The sequence below is a fragment of the Pteropus alecto genome, unplaced genomic scaffold (assembly GCF_000325575.1).
Source record: "Pteropus alecto unplaced genomic scaffold, ASM32557v1 scaffold78, whole genome shotgun sequence".
Taxonomy (NCBI): Eukaryota; Metazoa; Chordata; class Mammalia; order Chiroptera; family Pteropodidae; genus Pteropus; species Pteropus alecto.
In genome coordinates, this window is record NW_006443124.1 from 11,959,786 (window position 1) to 11,973,969 (window position 14,184).

The window sequence follows — 14,184 nt, forward strand, 5'->3', positions numbered from 1 at the left end:
CCCCAGAAAATTTGGCAATCTCTGGAGATATTTATAATTGTCATGACTTAGCACTTTAATTAACATGACTTGTGCATCTAGTGGATAGAGGCCAAGGATGCTGCTAAATAGCCTTCAATACCTTACAACAGAATAGCCCCACAGCATAGCATTATCCAGCCCAATATCAATGTAATGCAAGTAAGAAACTAATACAAAGTTGTAATGATGATCCCCTTCTTACTTTAAGGGAACTTTTTAAAAATAGAGCTTTCTGGATCTTACCCCATATAAGACTCTCTAGTAGCTAGGATCCCGGAGTCAGTATATTTATTGTTCCAGCATTTTATTGTCAACACATTTAAGAATCTCCTTTTTCACCAAAAAAAAAAAAACCAAACAAATAGTGAAATCCAATGATTTCATTCCTAAGAGAGGAAAGAAATTTATCATGTTTTTACTTCTTCTTTCAGTCCTCCCAAGTGTCATGGAAATTATCTGAGATTTTCGATCTATTTCATTAAAATTTGTATATCACACAGGCAGTTATTTTTGTGAATTGATCTGACATGATTAAAAGTTTTTCTTCATTTATAAACCATCCTGAGTTTTTTGGTTTTTTTTTAATTTCTTAATATGATCCTAGAGGGAGTGAACTTAAAAACATGTTTATAGTAAAGATTTGGAGAAATACAAAATATAGAGAATAAAAATCAAATAGTAATCCCACTTCTCACAGAGATAACCTTTGTTCACATATGGGTGCATTTTATTCAAGTTTTACTTTTTTACTGTTAAGGTTGCAAAAGTAACTGATACTGTTTATGTCTTAATTTGTATTTTTCAAACATTTTTCTGAAGATAATGGAAGTAAATGGACAAAACTTTGAGAATATTACATTTGTGAAGGCACTTGAAATTTTGAGGAATAACACTCATCTTGCACTTACTGTAAAGACCAACATTTTTGGTGAGTTATGTTGTGAAAACTGAGCTTTTTTTTTTGGTAATAGAAAAGAGAAAAGTCATTACACTGAAAAGGAGGATAGTAAAATATAAACATGTTTCTATCTTTGGTGTTGAGATATGTGTTATGTATTCTAAAATTTTAATTACTTGCATTTAGTTATTTTGATATTTTTAAAAGTATTTTTTAAAATATGTGTACAACTACATTCAGTCAGTCATTTATGAAATGTCTTCTGAATATTATGTACTGTTTTTTTGTTGGGAGATACTTAGTGAGACTTAGAATGACCTGAATGAAACTTAAGTCAGAATTGGACTTTTTTCCCCTTCCTACTAATGTGCAAATCAGTCTGCTTCTGATGTTTTAGCTAGCTTTCTGAAATAATAAAATGAATTCCAGATTAGCTGTTTCATGGAAATAAATTGAGTAAAACATTGATTTAAGCAGTGAATTACAGATTTTTTAATAACATTATACTCTACCTTTACGTTAAAAGATTGATTACTGTGCCTGAGTGTGTTTTGATCGTGTTTATATTTGAATGACACAAGGACTAAGCCTATACTTTTAACTTCATCTACTATTGTTTATTTTTTAAACATTTAGGAAACACTTACTGTAATTTGATTTTATTAAATACCATAAGATTTCCTCTGAAACTCAGAGAAGGGCAACACAATAACAGTTAAAAACTATCAAAGAAAATTTGAGTCCCTATGAAGTAGAGGGGGGAGAAATTCCACTAGGTCATTTAGGTTACAATTTGAGAAGAGTTGACTTTAAAAGCTGTGTCTGTGGAAAAGGAAGTATGTTCTATTTTTTTCTACTTTGCCTCCTCCTTATACTGCACTTAGTCATAATGAAAAATGAAACGTTTGGTATTTTTTCCCATTTCATTTGAGTTCCTTTTACTGAATTATATCATGTTAAATCGTAAATAACTGTCTATGGGCAATTTCCTAATAAGTAAGCCCTTCTAGTTTTTTAATTTCCTGAAGTTTGGACTTGTATCTGGAAACATCAACTTTTGGATTAAAGTAAAAGGGTTCTGATTTTGAAAAATGTGAAAGCACAGTTTGCTCTGTCACCTAGAGCACATTATTTAGTCTCTCCAAGCTTCAGTGTCTCCATCTCTATTTCATAGGGTTCTTTTAAAGATCAAATACTTTTAACTTTTTTTTACCTGGCACATACTAATTTTTAACTGCTATCAAATATTATGTAAAAAATACACAAATAGTATAACATGGACCTTGGGAGACAGAAAGAGTATATCTGAAGGATGTAACACTACCAACATGGAAAAAAGTGACACCACTTTGGTTTTTGCTGTATTCCAGTTTTCACACTCGTACTCATATCAAAAATTTTCTTTCCTCTAGTACCATCCCTCTACCTGATCCACACCTCATGTTTAGACTCAGCGAATGCTCCCAGAGGAGAAAACAGCTGGCAATTCCAGTTTACCCTCTTCCTTTATTCCTTTTGGCTTTCACAACATTCTAACATCTTTTACAATCCCACCACTCAGATAATTTATTATTAGCATTTTAATTTTTGGATAAAAGTAATACATGCATATGTTTTGAAAATTAAAGTATTAAAGAAAAATAAATGGTAGAACCATACTGTGTGAAATATTCTGTACCTTTCAACATCAGCTCATACAGATTTACTTCTTATATAATTGTTACTGTGTAGAATTCCATTGCATTATCATCATCATCTATTGTGCTGATGTCATACCAGTGGATGCTCTAGGTTATTAACAGTTTTCGCTATTTACAATAACGTAATAAAAATTCTTTGTACTGATCTTTTATATTTATATAGACACTTATAAGATGAATTTCTCAAAGTGGTATTACTTTTGACAATTACTAGAGAGTTTTACTTTGCAAAAATTTACCACTGTCTCCATGCTACATTCATCAATGTATAAGAATATCTCTGCAGTGGGCATAATCAACTTTATAGTTATTGCTATCCATTCTTTAATAATGAGGGAGGTTGAACACCTTTTTGTGTGTTAATATTTCTTTTTTATAAACAGTCTTTCTATTTGTCCTTTTTATATTGAGTTACTCATCTTTTGATTTGTTTGAATGTCCTATAAAGAACAGTATCTTTTTGTTTTAAGGGTTATAAATGTTTTCCCTAAGTTATTTGTCCTTTGACTTTCCTTAATTGCGTTTTCTGTTTGTGTTTGTAAAAAGTGAGAAATTTTTAACTAAATGTGGTAAACTTTTCTTTTATTGATTCTTGGGCACTTTCATTTCTGATTGATATATCTGATATTGCTGTTGAATGATATTGTAATTACATTTGCTCACCATTTGTTCATTTTTGTCCTTAACTGATTTTTTAAAATTCAACCCAATCATTTCTTTATCTCTAAATCACAAACTCCACAGATTTTTACTTATAATTATATATGGAAATCCATTGAAGATATAAACTACTTGTGCACTGTTAAGTCACTGTACATACACACCACAGCCAGGGATATCTGCTGTCCATTCAAAGATCTGTTGCTTTTAACAGAAAATTTAAACACCTACCATAGCATTATCAGGCTGCTTCTCTACCTGGGTCTCCAGTCATCTTCATTTTCTTGAACATTCTTTTTACCACAGAGACTTTGAACTTGAGATTCTTCTACCTAGAATCATTCCCCCTTGCTCTCCCTTTGCCTAGGTAAAATCTACTCGCCTTACTGATCTCTTTTTACACCGTGACTTAATTAGGGAACATTTCCTCTTGCCTGCTATCTGAATTAGCTCCTCTTGTAATGGTCTCTCTACCATTTGTCTTAGACTGACTGACTGTTACACAGCAGGAAGAATCTGCAGACATTTAGTATAGTGCCTGACGTGTGTTAATACGTCAGTGAGTTTTTTGATTGGATGGATTTGATTTTTAGCTCAAAAAAGCATTTTTACCTTTACCACATAGCTTAAAGTAAAACTTAAAAATAGTAATTGAAAGGAATTTATTGTATTTTAATCAAGCAGAGTATTTTTGAAAGGCGACTCCTAAATATTTTCATTATTTTGAAGGCAGAAAATGTGCTTTTCATAAGCTTGCAATATGCTTTGGTAATACGACATCATTCTGGTTGAAATTTTCGGAATGGTCCAGTTTTATTACTGAAAACCAAATCATTTATGTTGTGATGTATTGATTCTTAAGACGTTGTCCATTTGAATCTTGTTCCTTTGATGATGTAGGAAATTATTGACTTATCTCCCAAAATAACTGAAAAGATAGCAATTCTATGTGGTTGGGGTTTCAGTGGATACATTTATACAATTTACAGCTTTTCTACTATAAAGATACAGATTAATACTTCTCAAAGCTACGCTTACTGATAAGCCGAGGTTCAAGAATATACTGCCACCATTTTTCTTTCACTCAGACCCCCCCACAGGCTCTATAAGTTTTTAGGAAAGTTACCTTCTGCTTTAACATTTATCTTTCTAGTATTTTTTTCCCTCTAGCAGATCATTCATCTTATTCAAGAACACATATTAAAAACAACAACCAAAAAGTTGTTCATGATATTAATGAAAGATAGGTGATATACATTTTTTTTTAACTGGAAATGAGTCACTGATAGCTTCTAGATATATAGCCTTACGCAGACATATCTTTCTTTCACCTGATCCCGGGGAGGTATAGACCCTCTCACAAGGTGAAAAATCAGATCTAGGCAAAGAGATTGCTAGACAGGCAAGTCCTCCAGTGCACTTGCACCTTCCTTGAGGATGAAGTAACTCACCAGACCGGGTTGATAGAAAGTTATCTAAGAATGATTCATTGTTTACATCAGATCACTGTAGTGAATGTTTATTAGCTGCTTTACTAAGTAATGTCTCATAAATGTGACCTTGAGGAAATTGTCATTTATTACGAAATTTAGTATTATTTATTTCTGTTAAAAACAGGTTAAGCAAAGCTCTTTCCATTTTTTTAATGGCTAAATTTTGCAAAGCTGAGCCTGACTCTAATACTTATATCTCATCTTAAATGTTATATATTATCATAAGGAATAACAAATAATGGGATCTAAAAATGTTTCAGTAAAGTCTGAGTTAACAATTACATTATTTGTTACCTAAAAAGGAACCCCTGGACTTTTCAAACATGCTGACAGCCTGTCCACTTCCTTTCCATTTTCCCCAGTATTTTTTTTTTAATCACTCTTAGACAACATTAGAAATACAGTTATGTATAAAAATTGAAGGGAAAAGTGGATATAGCTGATTAATAAAAGAGGGTATAAATTTCTTAATGGTTAATTAATAGGCTGTAAAAGGCCAAGTGATAGTGACTGTGTTTATCCTTAAAATTTATTGTTGATATAAAAACTTTCTACTGTGAAAAAACAAGTTTATTTATTTCCACAGTGTTCAAAGAGTTACTCAGTAGGACCGAACAAGAGAAATCTGGTGTTCCTCACATTCCCAAAATTGCTGAAAAAAAGAGTAATCGCCATTCAATCCAGGATGTACCAGGAGACATTGAACAGACATCACAGGAGAAAGGAAATAAGAAAGTGAAAGCAAATACTGTTTCAGGTGGAAGAAACAAAATCAGGAAAATTTTGGATAAAACACGATTTAGTATCTTGCCTCCAAAACTATTTAGGTATGTAACACCAATCTCAGTCATGTGGGCATTTTCCTGTTGACTAAAATTTTTACTTAGGGGAAGAGAAGTTTGGGTCAGTGTTGTTTTTTATACCACTCACGTGTCATAAAATCCACAAGCAGTCCATAAATAAGAAAAAATAAATTGCGAATGTCTTTCCATTTTTTCCATTGAAGTTACCACTGCTAATTACGTATTCTTTCATTTGCCTTTTTGAATTTTAGAAAAGACTGCCCATTTTATTTTATAAATTTTTTTTCATATATTTTTGGTATAATTCAGTTCCTCGAGCTACAAGTTTGGACACCTTAAACCTTGGGGATAATTCACTGATCCTAGCTTTGTTTATCTTTTTTTTCTTTTTCTTTTTTTTTTGTTATTTTAAATCATCTTTATCTTATTGCACTATTTATTCCCTCTTAAATTCTAAAGCTGACCTTTTTAATCTATTTTCATTTCCAAAATAAGATGTCACCAAAACTGAGTAAAATTTAAGATGTTAAATGTAAATTAAGGTCTGTAAAATCAACCCATGGAAATATCATGACTGGAAATGCCTCTAGTATGTTATATCTGTGTATATTTTGTATTATCTATTACCGTAGGTGATCACAAAAAAAGTTATAATCCAGTACTTAGCACATAGTAGGCATGCACAATCAGTGAAAGAAAGAGAGAAAGAAAGCGTATTCAAACAAAAGATCTTCAAAGGAAATGCAGATTTGGCTTCTGATAGTTCCTGGCACTATGCCAGGTCATAATTATAGACCTGAAAAGAGGTAGTCTCTACTTCTAAGGAACTTTATTCTCCACACATTTATTATGAGGCACAATGTCCACAGATAGAAATGTGGGGAAATAAGTAAAGCAAGTTTTTTGTCCTTCAGGAGCTGATTATCTAAAAGGAATATCTTTCTCAGCGTGTTAGTAGTTTGGTGTTGAAGGTGTAGCAGCAGCAGCAGGTAGACTTGTTAGGAGACTACTTGGAAATAGATAAATGCCACCTCTCAGTTTTTACATGAAGATCTCAAAAGATTTCCTAATCAGAAAACATTCTTTTTGAGATCTTATTTCCAGTCACTGAAACAAATTTGCTCTTCATTTAAGTTGGTGCTCACAGAGGTTTGAAAATTCCTGGGCTTTGGTCTTAATGTCACTCATTTCTAGAAAGTTTATTACTAATTCCTTTCTAAGTGACTGCTCTCACTGAGTGGTTTATAAAAACCACTTTTATTTTAAAATTAAAAAAATTCTTACAATATTGAGTGTATTTTAACAGCACAGCAAACACTGTAAGAAAAGGCTTGCTCTCTTACAAATGAGCATCGAGTAAGAATGTAAGAGGGGCCAGCCCACACAGAAGAGATTGGGGACAGTTTTAGAGGACAAGAAGTCTTCATGAAGGCACTGAGGAAAGGAAAAAGAATGGAGGACCAGAAAGCAGAAGAGAGCGCACAAGGAGCGTTCTCGGGGTAATGCTCTGAGGTCCGCTTCTGGAAACCCTGGTGGGTTTGGTCTGGAATATACGTATTTTCTTTAACTGGTTCTCATTTTGAACAATGGCACAGTTGTGACGTGTTATCATCAAAAGCTAGAGAACACTGGTTGTAACTGATGTTAGCTTGTTAGTTCACATTCCAACCAGCTGTGTTCAGGGCTCAGGCAGCTGAATCCATATGTCTTCTCCGTGGTACCTCCTTCCGGGGGTGGGGATGGGTTGCTCCCCTTGGGTTCCTTGCAGAACATTTGGGCCCATCCAAAACATCCGCGCTTGGAGAACGTCCCTGAGTTCAAATAGCCCATAATGTTTACTTATACTTTTGGTTTATAGGATCAGTACATAAAAATTAGTATTGTGTTTTATTGGTCCAATAACTCTTGTAGCTGTATTGCCAATAATAACCCTTCTTGCTTCAGTAGCCTACATGAATCGGAGTTCAGATCTTGCAGAAGGTTGGATAAATCACCAACCTTCTAAATACCAAGGACCATTTGGCATGGACCAAATACAATGGTTGTTTTGACAGGACCAGATTTCAAGACCTTTCAGTGTGGACCAAATGTCTCCATGGATTTTTGAGTAGGACCAAATGTCTGCTAGTCCTTGGGATTCTGTCTTGGTTGCAGCAGAAGGCATGGAAATTGAAGTGTTTAAGAGTAATTATTTTAATATTTCAAGCATTATTTCTTTATATTAGTACCAAAAAAAAAAAATTAGTAGAAGTAGTTTTACTTAAACTCAGAAGGGATTTTTTTTTTTCCTGTTAATCAACAAACATTTATTGAGTCTCTTGCTTGCCCTTCAGGAGTTAATATTAAACTGGCTATCACTTCTAAACATGTTTTGATTAAGTAAAATGTTAATAATTTCAGCTGTATAAATACCCCCCAAAATATTTTAGTAACAATAGTAAAGTTTTTCTACTTGAGTCTGTTTTGCAGTGAGAACTGATTTGTCATTTGGCCACTTTGCGTTTTTGAGAATGTGTGTCATTTTTCTTGGCACTTAATTCTTACAAATGAATTCAGACAACCTCTTTTGCTATGCACAAAAAAATCACTAAAACTTCAATAGAAAAATCGGCAGAGAACATGAATTACATGTTCTGCATCAGTAGTAATCAAAGATATACAGTTTAAAACAGGAAACTTTCATTAAAGATTGACAGATTAGGGCCAGAATTAATAAGCTTAGACTGTTGTGGGAATATAAAATGATGTGATCTTCTGTATTCCTAATGTTCCTAGGAGTCTTATTTGTAATAAAACTAAATTGAAAATGCTCTAAATGTTCAACTACAGGAATTGGTTAAATAAGTTGTGCTATTTAAACTGCAAAAATGATGAGAAGAAAAACATTGATTGTAGTTTTAGCTAAGATGTGGTTTTGTAGGTAGTTTTCCTTATTCTTCCTTGCTTGTTTTCGGTACTTTTTAAGTTTTCTACTTTGAATATTTTTTAATTAAAAAAAATTTTGATGAGTTTAATTCCACAGTTTCTGAACATCTGTGTGCCAGGGCTCTTTGGAAGGGACGCTTGGTCTCTGCCTTCTGCAGCATTCAGTTCTCCAAGAGGAGGGGATGAGTTGTCATAGAAATTCTGTAAGAAAGAATATCTACATCTGTGAGAGGAGCAAAGAAAATGAGTGTAAGGAAGGAACAAATAGTTACGAACACATCATTCTCAAAATCTTTAACTGTGACATAACTTTTAAATGAAGGAATGCTCTTGAAAATTAGAAATGAGAAAAAACGTCTGTAAGTCAGGTCATAGCAGTGTGGCTTTTACTGACCTGAGTCAATAACGTCTGTAAGTCAGGTCATAGCAATGTGGCTTTTATTGACCTGAGAATTCAGGAAATCTGATCTCCTATTTTTTTAATCACTCAGCTTTTAATTTATTTTCTTTAATCACAGATTGCCTAACATCTTTATAATTATTCCTTGTAATGGTCTCAGAAGTACATAGCCTTGTATGCTTATCAGAAATTATTTTTCTCTCCCCATTTCTTTTGGGCATACATTTTTTTTGTTTGTTTTTGATATTGAGTTCATTTTTTATTTGCATATCGGTGATATTTACATAGCCTTTTTAGTTTCATAATGTGAAACTAAAATATACTTTAAATAAATTTAATGTTGGGGAATTATTGAGGAATTTTTCAAAACTGTCTTGTTTCTGTTACTGCATCACCTTCTCAGGAGACTGTTTTGGTAAGAAATTACATAACTATTTGCAAATAGGCATTATCAATTCAGCTTCCAAACAAGCATGGATATTTTGCCAATCAGATTCTGTTTCATTCATGTCATAGCATGGGTTGTACATAACATTAGTATAGTTTTCATTTATACATGCTCACCTTGATTACCATGGATTTATAAGCTTTACATTATTGTAACTGTATAGTGTCATATCTGTTGCCTATTAAAAAGCAGAAGTAGTGTTAGATAAGATCAGTTAGATAAATAAGGACTTTCAGTATTTCATGCACTTCTCTTAGTCTCTAAATTCCAATTTGCTGCAGCTAATCAGCTAATTCTCTTTAGTAGAAAATTGTAACATTTTAACATTGTTAAAGTTGCTTCTACTTTGGTTATTTGTAGGACTGACTAATCTCTTTTAACAGTTTGTTTCCTTGGATTCAGTTACCTGACCCTGTGTGTCCAAAAATTGCAGGTTTGTTTTCAAAAATCAGTAAAAGACTGTTGTATAAAAAAATTTTATTTCCTACAATATTTAAATGGTTGCCAAATTACTTACAAAGCTATAGATAAAATGTCTGTGAAAGCCCCCTCCTTTTTTTCCTTTCACCTAATCTTAAAACATTTAGCACTGATCTTCAGGAATACATATACAATTATAAGGAGCCAATTTAGCATAAACACAAGTTGCTTATTAAATAAGATATTTCCATTGCCTTGTTTGTCAGATTAGACTGCCTTCTCTCTCCAGAAAAGCATTTCCAATTTCTCTAATGCCTTTAACTTGTTGTACCCACCCTGCCCTCTTCTCTTTTTCAATATGAATTACTTAATATCCTTTCTAGGTTTATACCATTCTGTTTTAATTTTGGTACAAAATACTTCATTAATCTTAAAAACAGGAATCTTATTTTCCTTTGTGCCAGAATGTTTACCTGCATTACCTTGTTTAATCCTTAGAGTAGTCCTGGGGAGTAGATAGTATTACTTACATTTGTAGATGAGGAATCCAAGGTCCAGAAATAAAGAAATTACGCTGAGGTCACACAGCTATTAACGCAGGCCAGTCTGACGTATAGCTTGCTCTTGAAATGCTTATGTTTGCCGTCTTCCATGTCTTTCTGCTTTTTCCTGACTTCTCTGCACACTCTTTTGCCCCGGCTTTCTCTTTCTTGTCTGGCTATTAACAGTCCTTTAGCTGTTACCTAATAGTCTCCTATGCTTCACCTTGCATAGTTTCCTAATCTGCCTAAATCCTATTTTTCACTCTTAACATATTCTAGATGTACCTCATATCACTCATTTTTAAGACAGACTTTAATCCATTCCGTATAGTAATAGGTAAGTATTCTGTGATACCTACATATTTGTATATGTAGCAAGTACTGGTTAGAAAGCTGCGTTGAATAAAATTTAGATGGGAATTAATATTAACCTAAAGCATTGGTTTTACAGTAAGCATAACCCCTAGAAATAAGTGGCATTTTGGTTGCCGATGGGAATTCTTTTTTCATCACTCTTCTGTGTTTGTGTAGGACTCTTGCTTTTCCTGTTTTATATTTTTGGGTTATCTAAAACTTAGAGACAGTTATGTTTCTTTGATTTTATTTTTTAGATGGATTTAGAGTTGCCTGTGTAACACTCCTAAATATTTTCAAGGAAAAGTATTTTATTTGCTAAAATATGGCCATTTAATTGATATGTGTTTTTGAAACATTTAAAGGGAATTAACTTTGGATGATTTGCTTTCTACTCTGGTTCTGATGTTCTCATCTAAAGAACAGCCAAATAGATTTGAGATTTGAGAGATCACACAAGAAATAATGTGCCCTTGGAATAAATTTTAGAGACTATCAAATTCTTTTTCTTCTTTTTTTGTTTCTGGTTCTCCTTTTCCTTTCTGTTTGTCACATATTTTCATTATATGTCTGTTGCTGTTCTCTGTGCCATCTTCCTACTACCTTTTCTCTATTGATGGTTTGGGCATTTCTCAGATTGCTGATATGTTTAAAAACTTCTTATTTTGTTATTTGAACCTGTCCCCATTGTTTTCTACAACCTGCCATAATTTTGGTTTGGGTTTAGACCCAACTCCATCCTTTGCCTAGAAGGTTGTGAAGGTTGCCTAGAAGATTTTCTGTTGAGAGAACCTTGCTGTGGTGTTGGCCATGTATTGGTGGATACACATGTTAGTGTCCACTGAACTGGCTGATCTCAAGGGCTCCCTAAACACTCAAGTTCAATTTCTCTACCAAAACTAGCAGAAACTAAATGTGACTATTTCTCTCTGATGTAGTAAATTACTTTGATGTATAAGTTAGGTTTTACTTGAGGGTGATTTTTAAAAACATATTTTATTCCCATTTTCATTATTACAGTTGTCCCTTTTTAAAAAAATTGCTATATATAGTTTTTAAAATAACCACTTTGAATTGGTTCTGTTATGCGTTACTGCTCAGAGAACAGAGATGTTTACTATTAAGAACCCTCAAATACTTTAAAGTGATATCTGGCATTCTTTTGAAGTGATGGTGGCCTGAGCCAGTCACAAGACGACAGCATTGTGGGAACAAGACACTGTCGACACAGTTTGGCTATAATGCCTATTCCTGGAACACTGTCATCCAGCAGCCCGGATCTCCTTCAGCCTACTGCTAGCATGTTGGATTTCTCCAATCCTTCAGGTGATTTTTGTTTGTGATTTTTATAGCCATGTTGGTAACAAATGGACAAGTGGACGGTTAGGCCTCGGGCAACAAATACTAGATTGGCTTACAGCTCTTTTCCTACCTTTAGATTATGACAATGCAGAAAGCTAAAAAAAACATTGTCTTTTGGTCTTAGCTACAGCAGCACTTCCTCCAGTATGAAATAGAAGCACATAGAAAAGAGATTACATTCGGGTATCTTTTGATAACCCCAGCCTGAGGTGCGGAACGAGAGCAGTGATGCTTCTCAGCCAAGAAACATGTTATTCAGGGTGTGGAGGAGAATAAAGCAGATTAATCTAAGTGGTCTCACTTTTCGTCCTCTGTGATGTACAGAAATAAGTTAGTAATTTTCTAGAAACACTGCTTTACCCTCCAATACCTGAAGCTAAAGTTGTTTTTTCTGCATCTATTGATACGCAGAGGCAGAAATTGTCATTTAACTATATAATCTAAATTTTTATTATGAGGAAGAAAAGCACTTCGACTTAGAAGAATTATTTATATATCCATCACTTGAAAAACTTTTAGATGGCTTTTAAGAAAAGACATATACAGTTAAAAATTAAAATATATGGGGTGGTTCCATAGAATAGTGGTTAGCACATCTGCTTCACATGCAGAAGGTCCTGGGTTCAAGCCCCAGCTGAGCCATGGCCCATACTCGGGTGCACTGGGCCCAGGTGTACACCGTGAGCGCGTGGAAGGAGACGCCCCGCCTTCAGAGATCCAGTTCTTAAGGGGAGACAGCAACATCTGTAGGTCAGGGGGCGAAGGGGGTGGGGGGGGGGGATTAAAAAAAAAAATGAAAATATGTAACTGATTCCAAGGAGAGGAGGAAAAATAAATACTTCTGCAACAGGGGTCCTCAACCCCTGGGCCGTGGATCGGAAGTAGTCTGATTTACAAGTCTCAGCCCCATCATGACTGGCAGGATGGGTTTGGAGCCTAAAGACAGTAACTTAACTATTGTGGTCCAGTTTCACAGCATCATTAGAAACCCTTTTTTCTAGCCGCCTGTTCTGCCATTCTCCTCACTGTCACCTCATCCATCTTCCCTGAGTTTGGCATATACTTTCAGAACTCTCTCTTTGCCCGTGCTGTTTGCCACCTGTGTGTTCTCTCCCTCCGTATCCTATGATCTTTTCCTCTCCCTTGATGCTGAACTCAGATGTTACCTCATCTGGGAAGCCCAGATCCCTCTGCTATAGTGTCAGTCCATCTTCTTTCAGAAATCTCTAGCACATTCTCATTGTCTCTCAGTTGCTTGTCATGGAAATTTATTTCCACGTCAGTGTGTGTGTTCCACAGCAGTAATTCTTACACTGCATTCACAAAGTATTTTCTCACTACCAAAGCACAAGCTAAATGTACATACAAGCATACCTCAGAGGTATTGTGGGTTCGGCTCCAGAAAGCAAGTATGACAAAGTGAGTCGTAACCATTTTACTGGTGGAGGGTCTTACCTTCAGTTTATAAAAAATACAACATCTCTGTAGCTCAATAAAGCAAGGTCTGCCTGTACAATCATAAGTAAGTATTTAGAGACATAGGATTTATAGATTGAATAATTTTTATGGCTGCATTTTTGCCACTGGAATATATACAAGTAGGCTGAGGGAGTTAGGGATAGGTTGTAAGGAGAGAAGAGAGAGAAGAGTTAAGTTGGAGATTTAGCTAGGGGAACAAAGGGAAGTGGTTGGAATTGTTAAAATTTAGAAATTGTAAGCCTCGTGGCACTGAAATTAAAACCTCTGAAGAGGAATTGCTACTCAACTTTGATTTCAGACTGATTACATAATTCCTTCATTGAAAACAGTGTAAAGGCAGAAGAAGCCCTTTTAAAATTTAGTCAGAGAAGGTCTGCAAAGCTTAGTCTGCAGCCTGTGTCCATACCAGCAATATAAATGAACACATACAGAATAGGTATTTTACTTGTAAATACCTATTTTAAACCCCAAAATGTTCAACTTTATGAAAGACCTTTTGCGGTGCTATTTATATTTTTGTTTAATAAAATATTCATTATCAATTAATTTTAAATTCAGCTTCTTAAATTATATACAACAGCACTGAATTTTAGTTGAGCTGTGCACATCACAAATGTATATTGCAGTACATGTGTGTCATCAGCTAACTTAGATTAACTTTTGTCAGTCTTGATCTCAT

At 34.3% G+C, this 14,184-nt stretch overlaps 1 protein-coding gene across 4 annotated transcripts in view; it reads left to right on the forward strand.

Annotated features, from left to right (window-relative positions):
• RAPGEF6 (Rap guanine nucleotide exchange factor 6) overlaps positions 1–14,184 on the forward strand; it is a 152,130-nt gene that overhangs the window by 95,927 nt on the left and 42,019 nt on the right. For all 4 annotated transcript variants that reach the window (XM_015598101.2, XM_015598099.2, XM_015598100.2 and 1 more), the window contains 3 exons: positions 841–949; positions 5,359–5,599; positions 11,833–11,990. In XM_015598101.2, coding sequence (XP_015453587.1) covers positions 841–949; positions 5,359–5,599; positions 11,833–11,990 — 508 coding nt within the window. The remainder of the gene's footprint in view (positions 1–840; positions 950–5,358; positions 5,600–11,832; positions 11,991–14,184) is intronic.